Raw genomic sequence first — 20,928 nt, forward strand, 5'->3', positions numbered from 1 at the left:
TATTATGAAACAAAATCACTTTTTAATATTTCTTTGGTTCTCATTGTGTATTTATTCAGTTATTACAAAAACAGAAAATTAAAAGGTTGAATAATGTGACGTTTCTGGTGTGACCTTAGCATTTCATGATAAAAAACACAAGTTTTTGTCGGCGATATTTTATTCTACGTGACAATCTGTATTTTCAGAATGTTATGTGAAGAAACATTCAAACATTGGTTCCAGTCAAAACTAAATATTTTAATGTTAGATGCGTTGTGTGGATGACAATAATTTCTGCACAGCAAAGTGTACACGTCGATGTGATTAAAAATCTGTTGTTATACTTGTGAATAGAAGCCTGCACCATAATCACTACAAAATAATCACAAGTTGTAATATCACTCAATCCACTTGATTTGTACAATGTTTCAGTTGACATACAACCTCAGTCCATGTTCAGAGATGGTCAGAAATGAGAAGGATTCACTGAAGCTTCAGGTTCCAGATCCAAAATATGATTGAACCTTCAATCATCGACAAAAATCCACCTCCTGCTACAGGAGCTGAATCCACTCAAAGTCTTTACATTCACTTCTTATGGAATTTATTCTTCTTCCTGTTCTTCCTGCCGGCTGCTTGTGCTGCTTTCTCTGTCATGATTTCCTGGTATTTCTTTTTGTTTTTACTAAAAGGGAAGAGGAAAATAAGATTTGATATTATTCACATTTCAGAGAGTCGACAGTCAGAGTCAGTGATGCCACACTTGGTTTGTCACCACTCGTTACTAATACAAACAGTTGCCTTCAAGGTGCAGTCAGTGGGATTTCGAAAATAGACCCCTCCTCCCATTTTCTGCTGAGCTCCAAAACTGTCTCTGAAGCCCCTCCCTGCACCGCCGCTATTGTGCATGAGTAATGACTGACCCCGGTCAGACGCTCCTGACTATGATTGGTGGTTGAGAAATGGGAGTGTTGAATTTGTTGTTAGATCCAAATAAAAAGTAGTACATTTAAATGTACTTCATACAGGGACTGAGGTATGAACTCTGCTGAGTTTTTATTTAAAATGACAAAGAGGTAATGACTGTCTGAAGAAACGCTGCTTCTCCAACACTGAGCCATGCAGGACATAATCACTCCACACACACACACTGATGCTGTTTGTCTGTGTGGCTCAACTTACTGTCTAAAGTCAGCGTCAGCCAGAAGCTCCTCCACCATCGTCCTCTTCCTCTCTTTCTTGGGAACACGGGAATGATAAAAGTCGACTGGACTGTCCACCACGGTACCAACCTGTACACATAAAACATGGATAGATATAATATGTAGTGTACAGTGGGGGGTGATTCATTTTACAATCCTTTGGAAGGTTAAAAGATGAAGATTCATGATTATGTTTCCAAGTAAATGTGAATGATTGTGTTTTTTTTTCCTTACCTGAAAATACTTGGAAAAACCTTCTCTGTCGTTCTTCTTGTAGAACCTCTTTGAGTCCATGGTGCCCCTCATCTTCAGGACTTGGAGGTCTCCTTTCAGCTCCTGAGTGAGCTCAGGGGCTTTCATATTGAACCAACCATCTCCTGTGGATTTCTCCCTCTCTGCCTGGGAAACAACAGTTCAGTTACCAGAGAGCATTTTAAAAGCACTGGATGCACGTCAATATGTATGATGACAGCAGAGAAACTCTAGTACCATCAGTGAAATCAGTTATGATATGTGTGGGGACCAAAATAAAAACATCCCCATACAGCTGCTTTCACAGACACGGCCTGAACTCAGGAGAATCTCCTGTCATCCTGTGGAAGGAGTATATGTAAGACTCTGGATAATGTGGCCCATATGAGAAGACAGCGGGAGAGCCTCCGCAGCGAGGGAGTGTGCAAAAACGAAGCAAAAATGGTAAATGGTCTGTATTTATATCGAGCTTTTCTGGTCTTGATGAGCACTCAGAGTGCTTTAGTTTATTGTTATTCACACATGTTCATACAACACATCTATGGGCAGCACCTTTTCTATCAGGGGCAAATCGAGGTTCAGTATCTTGCCCTAGGACACGTTGGGATGCAGCCACAGCCGCCGCAGAAAGAAAATCTTAAGGTGAAAAAGCGGAGCCATAGACGTAGGAGACACCAGAGATGTCAGGAGAGCTTTAGGTGATGAGAGCTGACCCCAGTGTTGATGTGCTGTAAACACAAACACGTGATCTCCGCAGAGATTTAACTCTATACGGCACTGTCCGCTGCGCCGCCCCTCACCTAAACGCTCCTGAGATTTCTCTGCTGTTGTGAACACGTCTGAGCGGAGAGTGTCCCACTGCGTTCATGTGTGAAAGGCAAACACCAGAGAAAGTCAGGATCCATTTGTTTGGACATTCTCCAGAGCTCTTGTCTGAAAATGGCTTGAACAGCCTGCCAGTGGTGCCATCCCCTCTCAGCCATCACGAGAGGGGGCTGTGTGAGCAGATGGAGAATGTGTGTGTTCAGGTGAGCATCCTGCAGTAGATGATGCTCACAGGAGCCACAGTTTGGTTGTTGACCATCCCCCCCCCCCGGTAAAATTGTACAGATGGCCAACTGGCTTTGACATAAACTGTGCAGGTGATAAACATCTAACTTACTGAATCACTGAGTACTAAAAAAAAAAAAAGAAAACTTACTCTGTGTTTCAGTTTTAAGGCTTGTTTGGATTCACTGTACGGAGGCACCGCATCCATCTTTTCAAATTCTGGTCCAATCACACTTTTCTTCATCACCTGTGGACCACAACAAAAGAATCAATAGTCAATACTGCAGAGCACCAAACAGTCCACTGCTCCGGTAGGAGGACAAATTCAAAAACAATGAGTCACACATTTACCTCATCTTGGATCTTCTTTTCCTTGGATGAGGTGGAGGCAGGTTTTGAGCTGCTGCTGCCGCCAAAGTTGATGTATAAACCCCCCAACTGCTTCATTTTGATGCCCGGGTCGATGCGGGTGGAAAAATCACTCCTGAAACAAAGGGACACAGACTTCATTCCTGGTACTAACATGCGTCTTGAGGTGATTCACATCTAACTTCAGCCTCAGCGAACCCCCAGGTCCGGCTTTTAATATTATTGCGATTAAAAGGCTGTAACACCTGATGACACCAAGGTACAACCGAAGATTATTGTTTCCATTCTAACAACCGGTCTGATGGAGATTCAATGTGATGGTTACACAGCTGTTCCTGGTCTCTCTCTCTCTCTCTCTCTTGCCCATTTTACTCTGCTCATCCCAGCCGGTCGCCCACACTGAGTCTGGTTCTGCTTGAGGTTTCTTTCAGTTAATGAGTTTTTTTTTCTAAAAGTGCTTCTCATTGTGGGAACTGTTTGATTTCTGCGTGAATTCTTTATATGTTATGATTTGGCACTTAAAATTTAATTGAACCTTTTTGAATTATTATTCATTCATTTCTTTGCCACGCTTTGTAACTTGGTTTAGATAAGTGTTGTAAAAATAAAGTTATCATTATTATGATCACAGGTGATGTTTCCACATGACATGGTACATGTATCCGAACAGAACATTTCCGATACGGTTCTTTCGGTAGAATGCAGCGAGTCCACGTGCGGAAATTATTTGCGTGTGTCTTAAATTCCGAGGGACAACTTTAGCGAAGGACCTAATGTGCTGTAGGCTCGTAGTCATAGCAACCTGGAACGAACGGGAGTGTGAATACCCTCCCTTCTGATCTACCTTCCCATCTATAAAGTTCATTCTCAAAACTATTCCTTTATGCAAACATGAAAAATATTGTGTAAAGTCACTATCGTACTTTAAACAGTCACATGTTGCAGATTTATTTACTTCGTTATTTACTTTACTGTGTGTTGAAGTACATGTGTGTATTCCTGTGTGAATGAACCAGTCTGAGGCTGTTCTGAGGCTCTTTCACTTACAGCTGAGGATTGCGACACGAGAAGAGGATTTTTGCATCTTCGTCGTCATCGTCATCATCTCCCTCCTCATCCACAAACTCTTCATCCTGCTCCTCCTGTTCATCTTCTCTTTCTTTGGCCTCCACGTCCTCTGTTAGTCTGTCCTTGCAGTAATGTTCGTCAGCTTCTTGTCCGGGCCGCGTGTCGACCATAAACAGTCCTCCCACTGATGCAGCGGCTGCTTCAGAATTCTTAGACGGTCCAGCTCTCTCTTCCTCTTTCCCGGACCCTAATTCCTCCTCGTCTCCAGAAATGTCCCCCTCCTCTTCATCATCGCTGCTCTCCAGAAGGCTGATGACTTTAGCTTTCTGGACAACGACATCTTTCTCCTGCTGTTCAGGTTCAGAATCCAGTGTGATGATTAGTTGCTGGCTCGATGTTACCTGAATGGACTCGACTTGGACCTCGCTGGAGTCGACCACCTGCTGAGCATCTGTGTTCACAGTGGTCACTTCCATTTTCTCCTCATCACTGGGCCCAGTTTCTACAACTGCATCTTTATCCACAGCCTCATCTCCCTGTAACGAGTGTGTCCCCACATCAGCTACCTCCATGGTTTGGTCCTCCTCCTCCACTACTATGATTCCAGAGGCCTTCTCACATTCTGTTACTGTAACTGATTGGCAATGCTTTAACGGCTCTGATGACTCGATCATTTCCTGCATCATTTCCACCTCCGATGTGTCTTTGTCTTTATTTTCAGCAGATGGCTCCTCCTGCTGGTCTTTGACCATTACTGCAGGCTCACTAATAACTTCTTCCTTTTCCTCTTCAATTGTATCCCCCTCATTGGATGTGAGATTAACTTTATCCACAATAACTTCTTCCTTTTCCTCTCTGTTTGCATCCGCCTCAGTTGACGCAAGATCAACTGTACTCGCAATAACTTCTTCCTCTTCGTTTGTATCTGCCCCATTTGATGTGAGATCAGCTCCATTCACATCTTCTTTTTCTTCTGGTGTTTGGCTCATAGGTTCCTCTGACAGTGTGCGGTCTGCGTCCTCAGTGATCAGCGTGCTTTCTAACCTGGAGTCATTTAATGAGCTGTCCTCCGTCGGCTCGCTGACTTTTTCTAGAACAATAGAAAGACTTCTGACAGAGTTTCTAGTTATCCGAACACCTCGACTGCTGTTCCCTGAGCCCGTGCGGCTGCTGCAGGGAGTTCCTCTGTCCGTCAGGTCAGAGTCCGAGTCCAAGGCTTTGGGGCCTTGGGGTTGTGCCTTGCCCCGCCTGCGAGTGGTTATACTGTAAGTGGGCCCCGACTCAAAGCCATCAGAGTTGGGAGACGGGGGATCACTCTCGTACACAGTCACTGATGCCTTTCCTCTTGCTGCCCTGGTCTGTCGCCCTCTCGGAGCAGGGGAACGAGAGCAGTCCGAGGCCTCGTCTAGGTCCATGGGGATGTGATGTGCTGATCTTCTGGATCTCGTGGCTCTGCGAGCTGTGGACCTAGTAACTGCAGCTCCTGAGACACTTGATGCGCAGCTTTCAGCATCTGAGACCTCCGAGTCTTCAGTTTGTCGATTAGCAGTTGATCTGGCGCGAGCACTTTTCCTCAGGCTTCTGGTGACTCTCTTGGATTCAGAAGCCCCAGCGCTGCAGGACTCTGTCTCCAGCATCTGTTTGACGTCTTCTGCCTCAAGAGGAGCCTGACACGGGTCAGTGGATGCAGGAGCCGGGTCAGGACATGTCTTTCTCCTGGTGCTCTTGCGAATAATTTGACCAGCATTCAATGCAGACACTGCAGAGGAGCACGACTCCACCTCAGATATCTCCTCATCCTCCGGACTGACTGTCCGGAGAGTTCTACTCTTGCCTCTGGTCCGTGACACCAGTGGTTCGATGTCGGACAACGCAGAGCAGCAGGACCCTACGTCTGACACGTCTCCTTCATGGGTTGAGTCCACGGGTGTGCAGGGCTGCTCTGGACTGTGGAGTCTGGAAGCTCTGGTGCATCTTTTCATCAAGGAGGGTGGCGGAGATGCTGGAGACACACTCTCACTTTTCTCAAGCTGGCTGCTGGTCTCCACAAGGGCATCATGGGTAGGACTCTCTGCTCGTTTAGCAGTTCTCCTTGTTGTCCGACCAGTGGAGGGAGTGGCCTGCGTGACATTAAGAGAAGAGTCTGTAAAAAGATGTTTCTACAGCACAATGTAAGTAAGATAGGGCTGCTGCTATTCCACTTTTTTCTTATTACTAACAAAGACTAAAATCAACAGTGTGTTACATTCTGTCTTTTTATCACTTCTTTATCTGTGGTGAAGTTATGAACTGTAAACATTACCTTGCAGAGGAGAGTAGTGCTTTTATTTATTGGGGATTATTTTATGCTGCGTATTATTACACATTTATTGATCTCCAGTGACTTTACAGAATAATGACAGAACATTACATATGATGCAATGATGTTGCTCATTAATGTGTTTTTTAATAGTTTATGGATGATAATGCAGGTCTGTGCCATCACACAAACAATCATCTTCAATTTAATCATCATTTTGTGTTTTTGTTTACTGTAAGAAAAAAGTAGAATGAAATATAACCAAAGGTCAAGCTATGATGTGCTGTAACATTAATGAGTCATACAGGATATTAAAAAGTTATTTTACGACACTAAGAATCATACAAATTATATAGGTTTCTTGTGTAAATCAGCATGGAGTTTTTCATTACAAACTGTGGAAGTGTGAGGATTTGACACAGACTGACACACATTTAATCATATGTATAATCTACACGTATGTTACACTGCATACACTGATGTTTATAAAGGACCTTGATTTATGGGTTATTTATAAATAGAGGCCCTTGTGGGGGAAACAACTACAAATACGAGCTTACACCCCCTTTGCAGTTTAGACACATTCATTTTCATTCAGATCTCAAAGGAGACTAAACTCTTGAGTTTGTAACAGAATCAAAAATAAACGTGGAACAACTGATTAAAGTTGTAATTGTGTCCTCAAATAACTTACATCTGCAGACGTGCGATGAACATGTCACAAGAAAGAAAAGTAATGTTTACTTTTAACATATAAATCAATACATACATCTGAACATCTCCGTGTATTAAAACACTATTCTAATTTTAGGGACAACTGTATAATGACCCTGTTTGTTGTTGTGTTCTCTTTTCTTTCTTTCTGTAAAAATGTTCCCCTCATTGGTTCAGTTCAGGCCCTGATCAGTTCCCTGCACTTCTCGTGTTTTACAGTATCCGTATGATGACGGTTTAGTTTGAGCGAGTAACAACTAGACTGAGCTTCACGATGGATAAAACATGTTTACCATTAAACTTCTCTGAACAACAACATCCAGACATTTACAAACTCCAGGCAGGAAACAAACACGTGTGCACGTGTCTCTCTCGCCAGTGGTGTTAAAACCCACGTGACAGACTCGCCTCAGCTCAGACTGAAGCTTCACATCATCTGTGAACATTTACACGTTTACATCTCATCTCTGCTCCACGTACCGGGACGTCTGAGGACTGGTCGGGGTTTGTTTTAGCTGGAGAGCTCACACGCACACTTCTCCTGGTGGACACCATCTTGGACGACGCTTACTCCTGTCGCTTCTTTCTCACTTCCGGTATGAAGGTTAGACTCGACCAATCGCGTCACAGATTAGGAGAGGCCTGAGCAGACGATCACAGAGCAGTGATCATAGACTGCGTTTTTATCTCTTTATATTCAGTCTATGGTTTGTATGCACGTATATTTCTCATACTTACTATAATAAACCTTTCATACAAGAAATGCTCAAGATCAAAGTGCTTTACATACAATAGAGATAAAAGTAAAAACATGTTAATTTAAAAAAACATGTTGAAAGAAATCAATTCAGATTTTAAGTAACATAAGAACATGCTAAAATGATATTTTAAAGCAAAGAAAATTTTAAAAGTAAAACAAATTAAATAAAGTAAAAAAATGCGTGATAACAGAAAAGACAGAAAGTGATCACATTGATAAAAGCGCAGGAGTGTGGGCAAGTGTAAGATCTAGTTAAATGCTGAAGCAAAGAGAGGGTTTTAAGTTTTCTTTTGAAGACGCTTACTGAACTAGCTGCTTTGATATCTAGCGGCAGTCTGTCAGCTTTGGAGCATAGCTCACAACAGCTGCATCTCTGATTTTCTTTGGGAACCTCTAATAGACTTGCTGCAGATGACCTCACTGTTCTAGAAGGAACATACTTAACTAGAGAGTCCGCTGAGTAACTCGGTCCTGGCCCATTCAGAGCCTTGTATGTACGGAGGAGAACCTTAAAGTCAATCAAGTCAGCTAGAAATGAAGGCATGAATCAGCTTCTGTCTGATTTTTAAATGGCCGGAACCTTTGCTATGTTGATAAGGTGGAAAAATGAGATTTCGGTCGCCTTGTTACTGTGGGCCTTGAAACTCATATCAGAGTCTAACATAACACCCAGACTTGCCCCTTCTGATTTAATCCAAGGAGTTATCTGACCCAGGTTATTTTTCAGCATTTCTCTTTTTGACTGTCTGTTTGGGTTATTGATCATGATAGATGTTAAGTGAAATGTATAATAAGAGTGCACTCATGTTACTGCTTAAGATATATGTATTAGACCATATATAAAGATGGACGACATACTGGATGCAATATAGGTTATAAAAATAATGAAAATCCTGCTGCCTCATCCATGTAAGTGAATGGGACATAGGCCTAATTTTTAAATTCCTGGTCAAAAATTCTCAAATGTTTTTTTTTGTCATTTTAGGTAGTTCTTATCACACTGCTGTACATTTAAGTGCAGATATTTAATAAGTGATTTGATGCTATAAAAACAGTAAAATGTCATGATTTGACAGTTGAGACATGATTGGTCGATCGTATTAGCAGGACCTGTGTCATCAGCGCAAGATGGACGCGTTCCTATCCGAGATGTTTTGGCGTCATTTCTGCAGTGGGAGGAAGTAGAGACACGTGGTCCACCTTAAATGGTATAGACTATTCGAACAGCCTCCATAGACACATTCTTCTGTACTTCTGTAATTCTTGAGCACTTTTCTTTTCTTGTGTGTTAAGCTACTTGAAGCCTAAATTTCCATCTGAATCTATGTGCGTAGGAGAGACATTTTAGTTAAACAATGTGCACTACATAGAGTCTCCAGTAGATGGAAGAGCAGGCCAATGACTGCAATTCAACTTCTACCACATCTGTAATGTAAATGTTAATTTTGTTTCCTCAGATTAATCACCAGCTTTTATTTCTATAGTTAAATCAAATGAGCTTGATGAGCTCAGTGTAACAGGTTAAAAGTCTGTTGGCTCAGCAGCACACACATGTGAAAGGTTAGTTTTACTGTTACGTTTCTTTGTGACACCAAATATTGATTGCATCATTACTCACTCATTCTCCCCTGTATTAAATACACCAGTGTCAAGAGTACAAAGGAGCATTTCATAATTTTAATAAAGCCAGGTCATGATATACAGATAGCATTAAATATGTTTACAGCGCAACAGATAATTTGTCTTCATGAGACTAACTGGACCCTGTCTGGAAAAAAGCTAGCATGATTCATAAACATAACTTCTTTTTCAGAGTTAGCATTCTACCTCGTCTCAGTTCAGACACAGTTTCCAGTGATAGAATAACAACACATAGATGACATCGGCCTATTTCTGTTAATCTCAACAGTGCTCTAATCTCAACCGTCAAATGAATCATATGAGCATTAAGGGGAATTAATTTCAATGCATCGTCAGAAATATTGCATGGTTAGAAAACATGACAGTTTAAAGTTATACTCTTACAGTTGTCCGTTTAACCAGTTAAAAGTCTGCATCGTAAAATAAACAGCTCATATATATTTAGATTTGAAATGTGAAAGTGCATGGTTTTTCTTAATTGTGGAATGCAATAGTGTCATATACAGCAGTAACAACCAAAACTGCACAAATATAAAACTTTTTTCACACTATATTAGTTTTCATTTATCCTTTCAAAATGTTTGGTATACTTATTTACTAAAAACAATAGATTTCTACCCTTTTGCAATCATAATCTTTTCATTCAGACTTAACGTGTTTAAAGCTCAATTCTCACAGACACAGTGGAGACAAAGCAGGTAGAAGGATAGAAGGAGAAAAAGATGAGAGGCACTTCACATCAGAAAAGGGTCAGGGAACCTTCATTTTGGATCAACCAACATTTTCCATAGTTAAAGAAGCTTCTGCTGTGGTGGTAAAAAAGTGTACTGGTCACAGTGAAACTTAAGAGTTTCACAGTATTGTCTCCAAACTGACAGTGGGGTTCATCTTTTATTTTTGATCTCACTGAGACGAGGTTGATGGAAACCTGCATCTGTTAAACTGAACAAATCATATATGAAGACGATGGAACCTTATCTGTAAGATAAATCAATGACTTCAGGACCCATTTTGATTAGCAGTATCCAGTATTCAGCGCCATTACTGCATGTTGTGTGTGTAGTGAGTATGTGAATGAAAAATGGCTTCATCCCTGTCTTCTTCTCTGGCGGAGGAGTGCTAGGGGCTTGCCTTCCTTGCACTGACAAGGTAGCCTTTAGACTTGATGATGCCCCTGCTCTTGACAATAATGGAGTAGCGCAGGACCCATTCCAGCCTCCAGTCGGCGATGTTCAGGTCTTGTGTTCCCTCCTTCAACGCCTCTTTGAAGGTGGCTGCTGACATCAGCTCTGAGGACGGAAACATGAAGCAGAGAGATGAGTGGTTTAAAATGAAAACAGGTACATGTGAATTCGGTTCTTCACACTATGCAAAGCACAAACAAATTAGATGCTGCAGTTGACCCCAACTACAATGCATTAACTCTTCTCTTTTTGAGTGTGTCATATTCAGTCAATCTGTGACCCTCATGCCTAATTTGGGAACTCAAAACTAGGATCATCACTAGGTTTGGATCGATTACAAAAATCAACCAAATTCATCTGACTGGCAAAACAAAATAAATGATCTTTCACCTTTGGGATCGTTGTGTGTGAGCAGCTGAATGTCAAACTCTTTAGCAAAAGCTGTGAGGTCAGGAGGCATCACACAGCAGGAGGCCAGGTTGACCTGGTTACTACTTGGCTTCACCTGGTCCAGAGGGAACATGGTCGGTGATTGGTTTCACAAACAGAGACTGACCTTTATATAAGAGTCAACATCAATGTTTCCTCTGGATTAGGCCTCACATTTATAATATTCCCACTGACCTGCGCCCAGTTGTAAAGCTGTTCCAGCAGATCTTTGTCCAGGTCAGAGGTGCCAATGGCTGCGATCCGCTGGCTCCTCACCAAGGTCTCCAGCTCCTCCCAGGCTGGCTGAAGGTGAGACAGGGTTTGACCATCACCCTCCAGGGGCCCAGGTGGCGCTATGATAACCGAGTCAAGCTGGGACACTGCCAGTGTCTGGCAGGCTATGAGGGAGAGACAAACACAGATGAAGTACAGAGAGACCAAAGCAAAGTTTTGCTGATGAGATTAAAAAAAAACAAAAAAACTCACCCATCTCCACTGCATCTCTGATCGACGACTGAAGTGACTCACACAGGAACAGCTTGACTAAAAGAACAAGGCAAACGTAAACATGTTGTCCACCACATCATGAGGTTATAAATCATTGGTGCAACTTTTTACTTTATAATTTATGCACTTTTTATTTAGTCAGTTAGGTAGGGGTACTCAATTAGCTGCCAGATGAATTGGGGGATGTTTTTAATTAATAACTTGATTGGGTACCTTTTTCTTAATTTACTTTACTATAAACTATCTTTACTAAATGTAGATATTAACAAAACATCTACCAATACATTTCCCTTATTAAAACGACAAAAGTATCCTGAACAAGTTCATGAAAGCTAACTGAATGTGAGCAGCTTATAGATTTAATGTTGTTCTTGCAGACAACAGAGCAGAAGTACAGACCTGAAACCTTCACCTCCTCCCTCTCCTCAGGTGTAATCGCGTCTGTTGCCTGGGGAATGGAGCAGTCCAGTGTATCTGGAAAGTTCTGCATGAATGAAAAGCACTTTAGAGACTTACTCATGTCGTGAAATATGAAAGATTACACTCTTCTGTCTGTAAATGTAGTGACTTTTCATTCAAACATGATCGTGTTACTAAATGTTGATTAAGGTTGTTTTGCCTGAAACCAGCTGTAAGTAGCATCGTCATCACAACCATCTGACATCAGACACCTTAAAAATTGAAATGTGTTCAATAATTTATGATGATATAAAAATTGAAATTGCCCTTGATCAAAAAAGGATGGTCACCTCTGTACACTGATCTGCAATCAAAAGTGAATCAATACAAATATACACATATTACAGTACTCGTAACGAGGAGAGCATGATGTACATTTGCTCTGTTCATGTGTGACATAGTGCTGTTGTGAATTTTATGTAAATCTGAAAGAAAGTCACACTTGTACCATGGTGTGTGTAGAATGCAAATGGTATTATGTGTTAATGAAAAGACCTTTGTGAAACACTAACACGTGTTGACCTTTATGATATAGACACGTTATACAGGATTTAAAAAAGTTATGTATTTTCCTACCAGCAAAAATGAAGCAAACGCAGCTTGAGCACTAAGGACTCAACAAATATCCCATTCTTCTAACAAGCTTTGTATTTGCAAGTATTTATGACCCCCACTTCACCTCTTTCAAACCATCCCCATTTGATTCCAGTCGGTGTGGTGATAAAAGGGGAGGGAGATTAGCTGAGCCATGCAAAACTAGCTGCAGCAGGGGTATGTTCAGCAGAAATAGTGGTTCACTACATTGGATCAGCCTTTTTAATATTGACTTCAGGCTTTTCATAAAAGTTTGATTGAAGCAAATGATCCCATGGTGACACATTGCAAAAATCACATCACAGTTAATGGACAAAAACTGGGTTTCTGTGCCCCACCTCTTCCCCCTTACCCAACCCAACAAGCAGACACACGTTTGGAATGGAGCCTTTGGCAGGCAGCGCTGCATGAACATTCATGGTGACAGCGTCTTTTCAGTGTGCCAAGAGAAAGCCTTTGAAGCCCATCCCTAAAGTCATTTTATTTTTTCAAGCACTGGAATTCTACTGCCTCACAGCATAGTAGCTGTGTTCAAATACTAGTGTGTTCATTTCTCACAGCAAGTCATGAGATGTATGCAAAACTGGTTAATAAAGGTCTGTACTTCCCCAAAGAGAAACCAGCAGCGCAACATGAATACACAATAAAAAAGTATCAGCCCACCTCAGATGGCGGCTTTGTTGTGGAAAACCAGTCGCTCAGTGTAGCTTGAATGCAGTCTTGAAGCTGAAGAGGAAAAAACAGAAGGTGAGATTAACAGCCACAGTTTTAAGGAAGGATCCGAGGAACTTAGTTGAAGCTTAAATCTTTTTATTCCCAGCAGAATCCACACTAACATCTGGAGAGCTGCTTTGTGTGATTTAAATGACGACATCAGCTGGACAAACCTTATAATGTGACAATTTCACAAACTGATCCAAGTGTGGAACAATGAGAGAATGTGGCTGAACATTAAGTTACAAACCTCAGCTCTGATGCTTGCTGATATCACATAGGATGGATGGATAGTAGAGATAGGACAGAGTCCCACGTTGACATCATGCAAGTGATTAAGTCATTGGACAACTCAAGATGGTTTTATGAAGGTAGTGTGGAGCTTATCAGCACTGATTTCACAACAAGAGCTATTTCCATAAAACGTGGTTTTAATGAACTTGAACAGCAGACCTTGGCCGACATGAGTTTGTTTAGAAAACGCTACATTGTAAAATTACATCTTGGATGATTATGTGAACAGTATTTACAAAATCCTATCTGATGTGTCTCAATTTACAGTTAGTCTTTAAGAGTTAATCAGACTTCCAAGTGTTTGTTAAGTTCACTTGCATGCATGTGAGGAGGAATGAACTCACTACTTAGTCAGTAGACTCCTAACACTGAGACAGTGAGTTGTGTACAGATGCAAACAAAATAAACCAGTAAGCCCAACAGCAAACAAGTCATATGGCTGTGAGGGTGGAAAATTTGCAGTTTAACTGCATTCACTAAAGTCTTGTTTACCAGCATCAGTTTGTATTGCTTAGAGGAGTCAAATAAGGACTTAAGTTCACTTGGTCACTAAGATTATTTGTTTAGTAAAAACTAAAGATACTCAATCTTTAGACAAACTTAAGGCGGTTGCAGCACACAGCTCTGTACACAAGTTCCAACCAGGCTTCGGACAAAAGCTCATGGATGTATTCCTCCTGAGTCAATTTGCAGGAAATATATCCACAATATCCCTCTTCATCTCTGAGTTATAGCATGTTTAATGCCATGTCACGGTGACGCTAAACTTTGACCTTTTGGATATAAAATGTCACTGTTTAAATGTATCCAATAATTTGTATGAAAAAAGTGTCATAATAAGTTCAGCATTCTTCAAATGTGGCTGAAAATGATGCCGTTTTGTGACATCAGAGTGACCTTTGACCACCAAAATCAAACCAGTTCACCTTTGACTTGTGCCAAATTTTGAAGAAATTTCCTCAAGGTGTTCAAAAGAACAACGTGTATGCCGATACTTTGCCTGGTTTGTGTGAACAAGCTTATTGTCACTTAATCCATGAAGGGACAAGTGTTAACAAGCTTACAAAGGGCATGGTGATAAAAGCACACTCTTCTGGGATGTAAAACAATGCATGCTGGTCAGATAGTGTCTGTTTTTTGCCAGCATTGCAGAACATCACCATGTCACATCACATTAAAACGTTGCATGAGCACAGCTTCCCGAGTCAGACGCTGCAGTTACTCTGCTCCTGTCGCACCGTCTGGAAACCACCTCCATCATCACAGAAAAATCTCCTCTACGATGACAGACCTTTGTCCTAATTGGCTGGCCGCCTCACTGACACATAACATGTTCGACATTTGAATTCTAAGAAGGGAAATTATGTATTTAAACTCCTTCTTCTGGCAGCTCAGTTTTTACATATGGGCCCCACTATAGTTTTAATTTGCAGCATGAAAACTGTAAAATTCAGGAGGCTGTTACATTTCAAAAAAAAAGAAAAAAGAAAAGGTGGTCTAATAGTCTTGTAAGTCATATTATTGGGCTGGCATTGCATTTCTATTCCCCTTCTTAGTTTTATTCTCTAGTCTGTAGTTCTCTACTCAGGCAAATTGTTGCTCTAGCAGGTATTTCCTGTGTTTACATTGTTTAAAAGGAACAATGTCAATGTTTGTCAGGATTTGAAAAACATTTTGAAGAGGAGCAAACGGAGCATATAGGTTTTGCAAACCAATTGTATTGACAAATTGACTCAGAGAGGAGCTATGCATACACAGATCAGCTACTGTTTGAGCTATCTGACACCATAGGAAGTGTGTCAACACTTGACAGCTGTCCTCTACTACTGTGAAGATCTATAGAGTCCTAAAACAACACATACATTAGTGAAGCGACAGAAAATGAATAACTTGTTTTGATATTTGATTAATTGACTAAGTCATGACCTTCATCAAAGAGGTTATGTTTTCAACCCTGTTCTTTTGTTAGTGAGCAAGATTACACAAACAGTATGAAATGGATAACCAGGACACTTGGTGGAAGGATAAGGAATGGATGAGGGAAACACAGTAAATGTTGGTGCAGATTCAGATCAGGGGGCAGAATCATGAATCACTTACACTAATTTTCAACAAGTGTGTACAACGAGGTGCGATTTGAGGACAAATACTTCACTTCACACACACACACACACACACACACACACACACACACACACACAGTCAGTCAGTCAGTCAGTCAACTTTAGCTTAGATTCACTTCCTTAGACATGGGCCTCCAGGGATATCACCTGCAAGACTTTTTTAAAAATGTCTCTTTATAGACGACTCAAACGTGGCTAACAGGCTAATGTCGGCTAACACAAATAATAGCTGGTCAGTTATCCAGCCTGACGTTGTCCAGCAGGCTAAGCTAATAAGCTATCATGTTGACGAAGCTGTATAAAAGTAGACATGTTTGTTTCCTGACATGATCTCACCTCCTCGCTGGGAGAGCCCGGACACTTCTTCTTCAGGCGGCTCCGGTTCACCAGGTTCCCGGTATGGAGCCGCAGGGTCTTGGCGTGGTTCAGCCACATCTTCGCCTCAGTGCTGTCGGTGTTTTGAGGGTCCATGTGCTTTTGGTGCAGCTAGCTCCCTAAGTTGCTAAACCGGTGTCTGCTGGTGAAACCGGGCGCAGACAGGTGCTGTCACTGTACCGCCTTGTCCTCGAGCCGCTGCCGTGACTGGTGGGAGATAACAAACGACAACACGGGTCACACAGCTTTTAAAAACCGGTGGAGTCAGGATGACTTGCAGGAGCGTTGTCCAACCCGAGGCTGCTGCTGCTGCTGCGGACCAGGCTCTGAAGGAGAGCCGGGGGTGTCCCGCAAAACACGGTGAGGATCCGTGAAGGAATGGACTGCACGCGCCAGGGCTGCTCCGAATCAACGGAACCGGATCCTTGTGCTGGGACAGTCCCTGCTCTGACCGCTAGGTGGTGATGCAGTGTTTTCTAATTATTTTTGTTAAGTTGTCTTTAATCACGCGACGAGCCCTTAAAGGGACAGTTCACGGAAAAATGAAAATTCACTCATTATCTACTCACCACAATGCTGATCCTGCTGGATTCACTGTGAGTGAGTTGGAGGGTTGACGACGCTTCGCTGACCTTTAACAAGACATTGTTTATCACGGTTATACTATTATCAATACATCAATTGATTTCTACAGGTAAGTTAATGTGTATGAATATAATAATGAACGCTTCCACACTTATTTAACTTTGATTTCTATTTTATAAGCAAGATAACATTACTGAAATGTGTTTAATTGGTCCAAAAAGTTTATGTTCAATTATATGATTACACAACTATCAACAATGTCAAATAATTGAATGAAAAGAAACAGCCTCCGAGCTAATACATTTTTTTATGTTTTTGCAACTTCCTGTGGCACAAAATTTATTGCAAAAGTTAAATGATGACAAAACATGTGATGCTTTTTAAAATCTGTTTTAAGATGGACCTTTTCTTGTTTCACAATAATAAGAGTTCTCGTGCATGGAGCCAGTTTGGTGAGGAAATGCTTTTTCCAGATTGAAGACAAGGAATTTGACCCATCTGCATAAAGCCATGACCTCAATCCCGCTCAGCACCTTTGGGATGAACTAAAACTCTGACTGCGCCTGACCTTGTCACCCGTCATCAGTACCTAGCCCCCCTAATGTGCTTGTGGTTGAATGGGAGGAAATCCCTGCAGCCAGGTTTCCAAATTTGGAAGAGAGCCTTGCTGGAAGAGACTTCTGTAGCATCCTATTATTGTTCCTAGTTTCGAAATTAGATGTTTTTATTTCTTACATATGAGTTTAATGTTTAGGGGTTGATGATACTTCTAACACGTGACAGATACAAAATTGAAAAACACAAAATCAAAACAAATATCTCCAGATGAAAAAGCGGTGCCATACACATAGAAGACACAGACGGTGATATCAGGAGAGCTTCTGGGGATAAAGGCAGACAATGTGATCTCTGCAGCAGAATTAAGTTAGGTTACGTCCATGTGTCATAGCAGAGAATCTCCTCCTGTGTTGTGCATGTATGAAAGGCAAACTCCGGAGAGTCCAGACCCAATTTTTTGGACATCCTCTGGAGGTCATGCTCAAAAAACTGCTTAAGAATCACTTATCCTGACCGATTCAAAACACTATCCAGATTTATGATTCAAACAACATGAACATTTGAAAGCAATCAAATCATTGCAGGGATGAGATGCTTAAGAGCAGAAGAGGAACTAAACCATCAACCCCAGCTTTCCTCAGGGTATATTTTTATATATAGTACACCAGAGACTTCATCTTTTCAAAGTTTCTCTGTGTTTTTGCTGAACATTTGGGGAGTGAAAAAAACAGAGGTATTTGTGTAAGAGGGGTCAAGAGTTCTTGCTTTGAAAGTACTCAATCATGAGAGTTATAAAACAATAGATTTGCCTTGTGGGAATCAGTGATCAAATTGCACTTCAACTGAGCAATAGTAAAAGTTGGAGTGTTGACATGTCAGAGGAGGTGGGGTATGAGTAGAGTTTGTGTTGGGGGGGGCACCACGAGCTGCTTTGGATAAAAGCTTTTCTCCCTCCCAGGACGTCTGAAATACTGAATTTGAGCAGGTACGTTTCTCTGCATGCTTCTGATACAGTTCCTTGTTATTCTTGGTTAGAATACCTGACTTCAGAAATTTGTGGTCCGACTGTTGAGTTCAGTAAAGTGTCAGAGATAAGAGCAAAAAGGGGGATCCTGATATAATCTATCAGAAACTCACTTGTTTTCAGTAAAATAACACAGAATGCTTCAGAGGGAAGAGCTGCACAGAGGTCAGCTGCAAACCAGGATTTCAATATTTTTAATCATGGATGAAAGACAGGACCGTGCGGATGTCTGTTTTGTTTTCTTTGGGATTTAATCCATTTGTTTCTGTGCAGTGAGCTACACACCAGCAGCACCAGCAGCAGCAGCCATGAAGTTTCAAGCTCTTTTCTTCCTTCTGCTCCTCACGTGCATGCACCAGAGTCTGGCACAAGGTAAGAGGAAGAAGTTAGATGTGATTTACTCCACAACTACATTATTGCTATTGCAAAGCTGGATTGCAAAGATTGAAGTGGTAATTGTTGCATTAGTTCAATACTGTGCAGGAAACATTGTAAGTTAAAGTCTTAAAATGGGGTTTTTGGTGCTTTTTTCAAATGTGTCAGCAGCTGTATTTTATAAAACACATTCCTTTTTATATGGTTACGTAATTCTTTGAATCAGATGAATTATTCTTATCAAAGTGTAATCTGTCTTGCCTGGCTTAGAGTTTTTGTGAATGCTGCTCAGAGCGTGTCTGTGAGAGTTTCCTGTGATTTTCCTGTGGGGAGGTGTATCCCTCTTTAACTCAACGTAACCTTATATCTCTCTCCAGGCTCCTATAGTAACTGCTGCCTCGGGCACGTTAAGAGGATGAGGGGTAATGCAAAGAGAAACATTGAAAGTTACATGATGCAAGAAACAGATGGGGATTGCTACATCAGAGCTGTTGTGTAAGTACAAATGTTATCCCTTCAATTTTTGGCCGTCGCCGAGCATTTAGTTTGCACATTGTTAGAACTTCCTACTTTGTAGTATAATTTGGCAAAGATTGATGGGAAAATAAACAGCCTGCCTTCTGAGGAAGTGAGGGATATAAACACAGCACTATGAAACATGCACTCTTAAGTGCCTTTGGCTGCTTATGAAACATGTGTAAGCTTGATATCATTAAATCCTTTTACACTCAATCGTGCAGGTTTCTGCTAAAGAAGAAGCCATCTCATAAGAAACAACGGACTGTCTGTGCCAATCCACACGATTCTTGGGTCCAGGAGCTGATCAGGACCGTGGATATGCAAATGCAGAATTAGGTAAAAAGGTGACACAACATTCTTACATAATGTACTTTAATGCCTCATAGACAAAGTTAGCCACTGACTTAATTTTCATCTGATAACCTTTGACTTTGCAGACCAGTGAATGGGGGAAAAAAAAGAGAAGAACAGGGGAGAGGAGAGCAGCTGTTTTCCCTCCCCGTCAGGCATCGTATATAACCCAGAGTCATATGTATTAGGTTTCAGTAGATTAGCTATTGATACAAATGTATCTCATGTACACTATTACACAAACATATCATTTGCTCAAAATTATAGCCAGTATTGCAAATTTCATGTATATGAGCCATTGCTGTTCACTACTCTGTGATAAGTAGCGCCTGCTACAAATAAGCTACTATTTTGCAGCTATGAAACATATGAGTGTGTATATGTGCCTGTGTATAAGTCTGTGTGCATGTATGGTATAGGTTTTTTTTTTTACACAGAAGATATATTTTTGTATCAGCAGTCTAATTGTGCTTTGTGTCTCCCAATATCAAATAAAGAAGAAACATAAATACTCTGCATTCTGTAATAGTTAATCAGAACATATGGTAACACGACAGTTAACATCAAGCTGTTTTGAATTATTTCTGTCCTGACTTGGTGATCACATGGTTGACATGTAGGGAAGGAAAAATCGGTTGCACAATTCCACCAAGGTTATGTTTTTACTGGATGCTAAAGAAACAAAACCGGCTTTATTCCAGTAACAACTTACCTGTGGCAGAAACTGAAAATACAATCCAGTTTAACACTTTAAAGCAATGTTTTCACAACTCACTCACAAGAAACATAGCTGGTTTTCATCGGTTAGACAATGACACTGATTGTAAAAGTTTGAGTCAACAGCAAAAAATCTGCCAGATTCTCAGACATCCAGTCCAACACGGCTGGATTAAAGAGAGTTTTCAAGTCAGTCTATATCAGGATTTTGAACATATCTCACACTGATACGTATCATTGGATAAATCATTTGTCTAAACAGTTTTGTAATCCAGTTCACTTCAGAGTAAAATGTTGATTCAAGTTTGATTGCATTAGAAACTAATTGTGTCTCAGCTTCCAGCAGGGGTGATCTACTGAACTGATGCCAAAGGACTTCATAGGGCCCAGCCTGAAAAATACTGTAATCCCCCTTTAAGCAACTGGAGCAAGATCTGACCTGTCTATAATCCTCACTTTGTGAATTAAACATATCCATTTGTCTTTTGGAATGCAGGACAGAAACTGAAGGTGAAGATACAATCTGTAAATACCTGAGGTGAGAAGGAGAGAAACAGCTTATGGGTCTCAGTCAATGTTACATCTTTTCCACATTCCACAAGTCATTATTCTCATCCACTGAACCAAAAACAGGGTCAACTGTGCCACTCTGGTCACTTATTAGTGCTTTGTTGATGCTCTATGGTTTGAAAAACAAGGATAACTGTAACTCTGCTCATAAAAATTCTTGATTTGATGTTTTCTATCATGGTCTAGTGTCTTTCTCTCATGATTTACAGTCCC

General features: G+C 41.1%; 3 protein-coding genes across 7 annotated transcripts; 1 reads left to right on the forward strand and 2 right to left on the reverse strand.

The window, feature by feature from the left end:
• Nucleotides 1-28: 28 nt before the first annotated feature.
• dnttip2 (deoxynucleotidyltransferase, terminal, interacting protein 2) lies at nt 29-7,576 on the reverse strand. Its single transcript, XM_020081074.2, has 7 exons — nt 7,417-7,576; nt 3,903-6,043; nt 2,838-2,970; nt 2,638-2,733; nt 1,419-1,583; nt 1,165-1,274; nt 29-667 (listed from the first exon to the last, which is right to left on the reverse strand). The coding sequence occupies exons 1-7, from the start codon at nt 7,489-7,491 to the stop codon at nt 571-573; spliced, it is 2,817 nt and encodes a 938-aa protein (XP_019936633.1). The 5' UTR covers nt 7,492-7,576; the 3' UTR covers nt 29-570.
• Nucleotides 7,577-9,358: 1,782 nt separating this feature from the next.
• gclm (glutamate-cysteine ligase, modifier subunit) lies at nt 9,359-16,197 on the reverse strand. The gene is made up of 7 exons (XM_020081295.2): nt 15,978-16,197; nt 13,174-13,236; nt 11,857-11,941; nt 11,437-11,493; nt 11,146-11,348; nt 10,912-11,026; nt 9,359-10,626 (listed from the first exon to the last, which is right to left on the reverse strand). The coding sequence occupies exons 1-7, from the start codon at nt 16,110-16,112 to the stop codon at nt 10,457-10,459; spliced, it is 828 nt and encodes a 275-aa protein (XP_019936854.1). The 5' UTR covers nt 16,113-16,197; the 3' UTR covers nt 9,359-10,456.
• On the forward strand, nt 13,162-19,944 carry ccl25b (chemokine (C-C motif) ligand 25b). 5 transcript variants are annotated; one of them, XM_069522098.1, is made up of 5 exons: nt 13,162-13,257; nt 18,457-18,555; nt 18,936-19,053; nt 19,299-19,413; nt 19,515-19,944. In XM_069522098.1, the coding sequence occupies exons 2-4, from the start codon at nt 18,492-18,494 to the stop codon at nt 19,411-19,413; spliced, it is 297 nt and encodes a 98-aa protein (XP_069378199.1). In that variant the 5' UTR covers nt 13,162-13,257; nt 18,457-18,491; the 3' UTR covers nt 19,515-19,944. The 5 variants fall into 5 exon arrangements, with proteins under 5 accessions (XP_069378199.1, XP_019936856.1, XP_069378195.1 ...); XM_020081297.2 differs by lacking the exon at nt 13,162-13,257 and adding an exon at nt 16,546-16,710; XM_069522094.1 differs by lacking the exon at nt 13,162-13,257 and adding an exon at nt 17,870-18,348.
• Nucleotides 19,945-20,928: the final 984 nt, after the last annotated feature.

This window comes from Paralichthys olivaceus, chromosome 3 (genome assembly GCF_024713975.1).
Source record: "Paralichthys olivaceus isolate ysfri-2021 chromosome 3, ASM2471397v2, whole genome shotgun sequence".
Lineage (NCBI taxonomy): Eukaryota > Metazoa > Chordata > Actinopteri > Pleuronectiformes > Paralichthyidae > Paralichthys > Paralichthys olivaceus.

What these genes read in the sequence shown, in the direction of transcription:
- ccl25b (XM_069522094.1), top strand. Translation starts at nt 18,321, where the DNA reads ATGCTTCAGAGGGAAGAGCTGCACAGAG. An exon ending in GCACCAGAGTCTGGCACAAG is followed by an intron (nt 18,556 to 18,935) that starts GTAAGAGGAAGA and finishes ATCTCTCTCCAG; the next exon opens with GCTCCTATAGTAACTGCTGC. An exon ending in TGCTACATCAGAGCTGTTGT is followed by an intron (nt 19,054 to 19,298) that starts GTAAGTACAAAT and finishes TCAATCGTGCAG; the next exon opens with GTTTCTGCTAAAGAAGAAGC.
- dnttip2 (XM_020081074.2), bottom strand. Translation starts at nt 7,491, where the DNA reads ATGGTGTCCACCAGGAGAAGTGTGCGTGTGAGCTCTCCAGCTAAAACA. An exon ending in AAAAGAAGATCCAAGATGAG is followed by an intron (nt 2,734 to 2,837) that starts GTAAATGTGTGA and finishes TGTGGTCCACAG; the next exon opens with GTGATGAAGAAAAGTGTGAT. An exon ending in CCTTAAAACTGAAACACAGA is followed by an intron (nt 1,584 to 2,637) that starts GTAAGTTTTCTT and finishes GTTGTTTCCCAG; the next exon opens with GCAGAGAGGGAGAAATCCAC.
- gclm (XM_020081295.2), bottom strand. Translation starts at nt 16,112, where the DNA reads ATGGACCCTCAAAACACCGACAGCACTGAGGCGAAGATGTGGCTGAAC. An exon ending in CGGGCTCTCCCAGCGAGGAG is followed by an intron (nt 13,237 to 15,977) that starts GTGAGATCATGT and finishes TTTCCTCTTCAG; the next exon opens with CTTCAAGACTGCATTCAAGC. An exon ending in CACACACAACGATCCCAAAG is followed by an intron (nt 10,627 to 10,911) that starts GTGAAAGATCAT and finishes TTCCGTCCTCAG; the next exon opens with AGCTGATGTCAGCAGCCACC.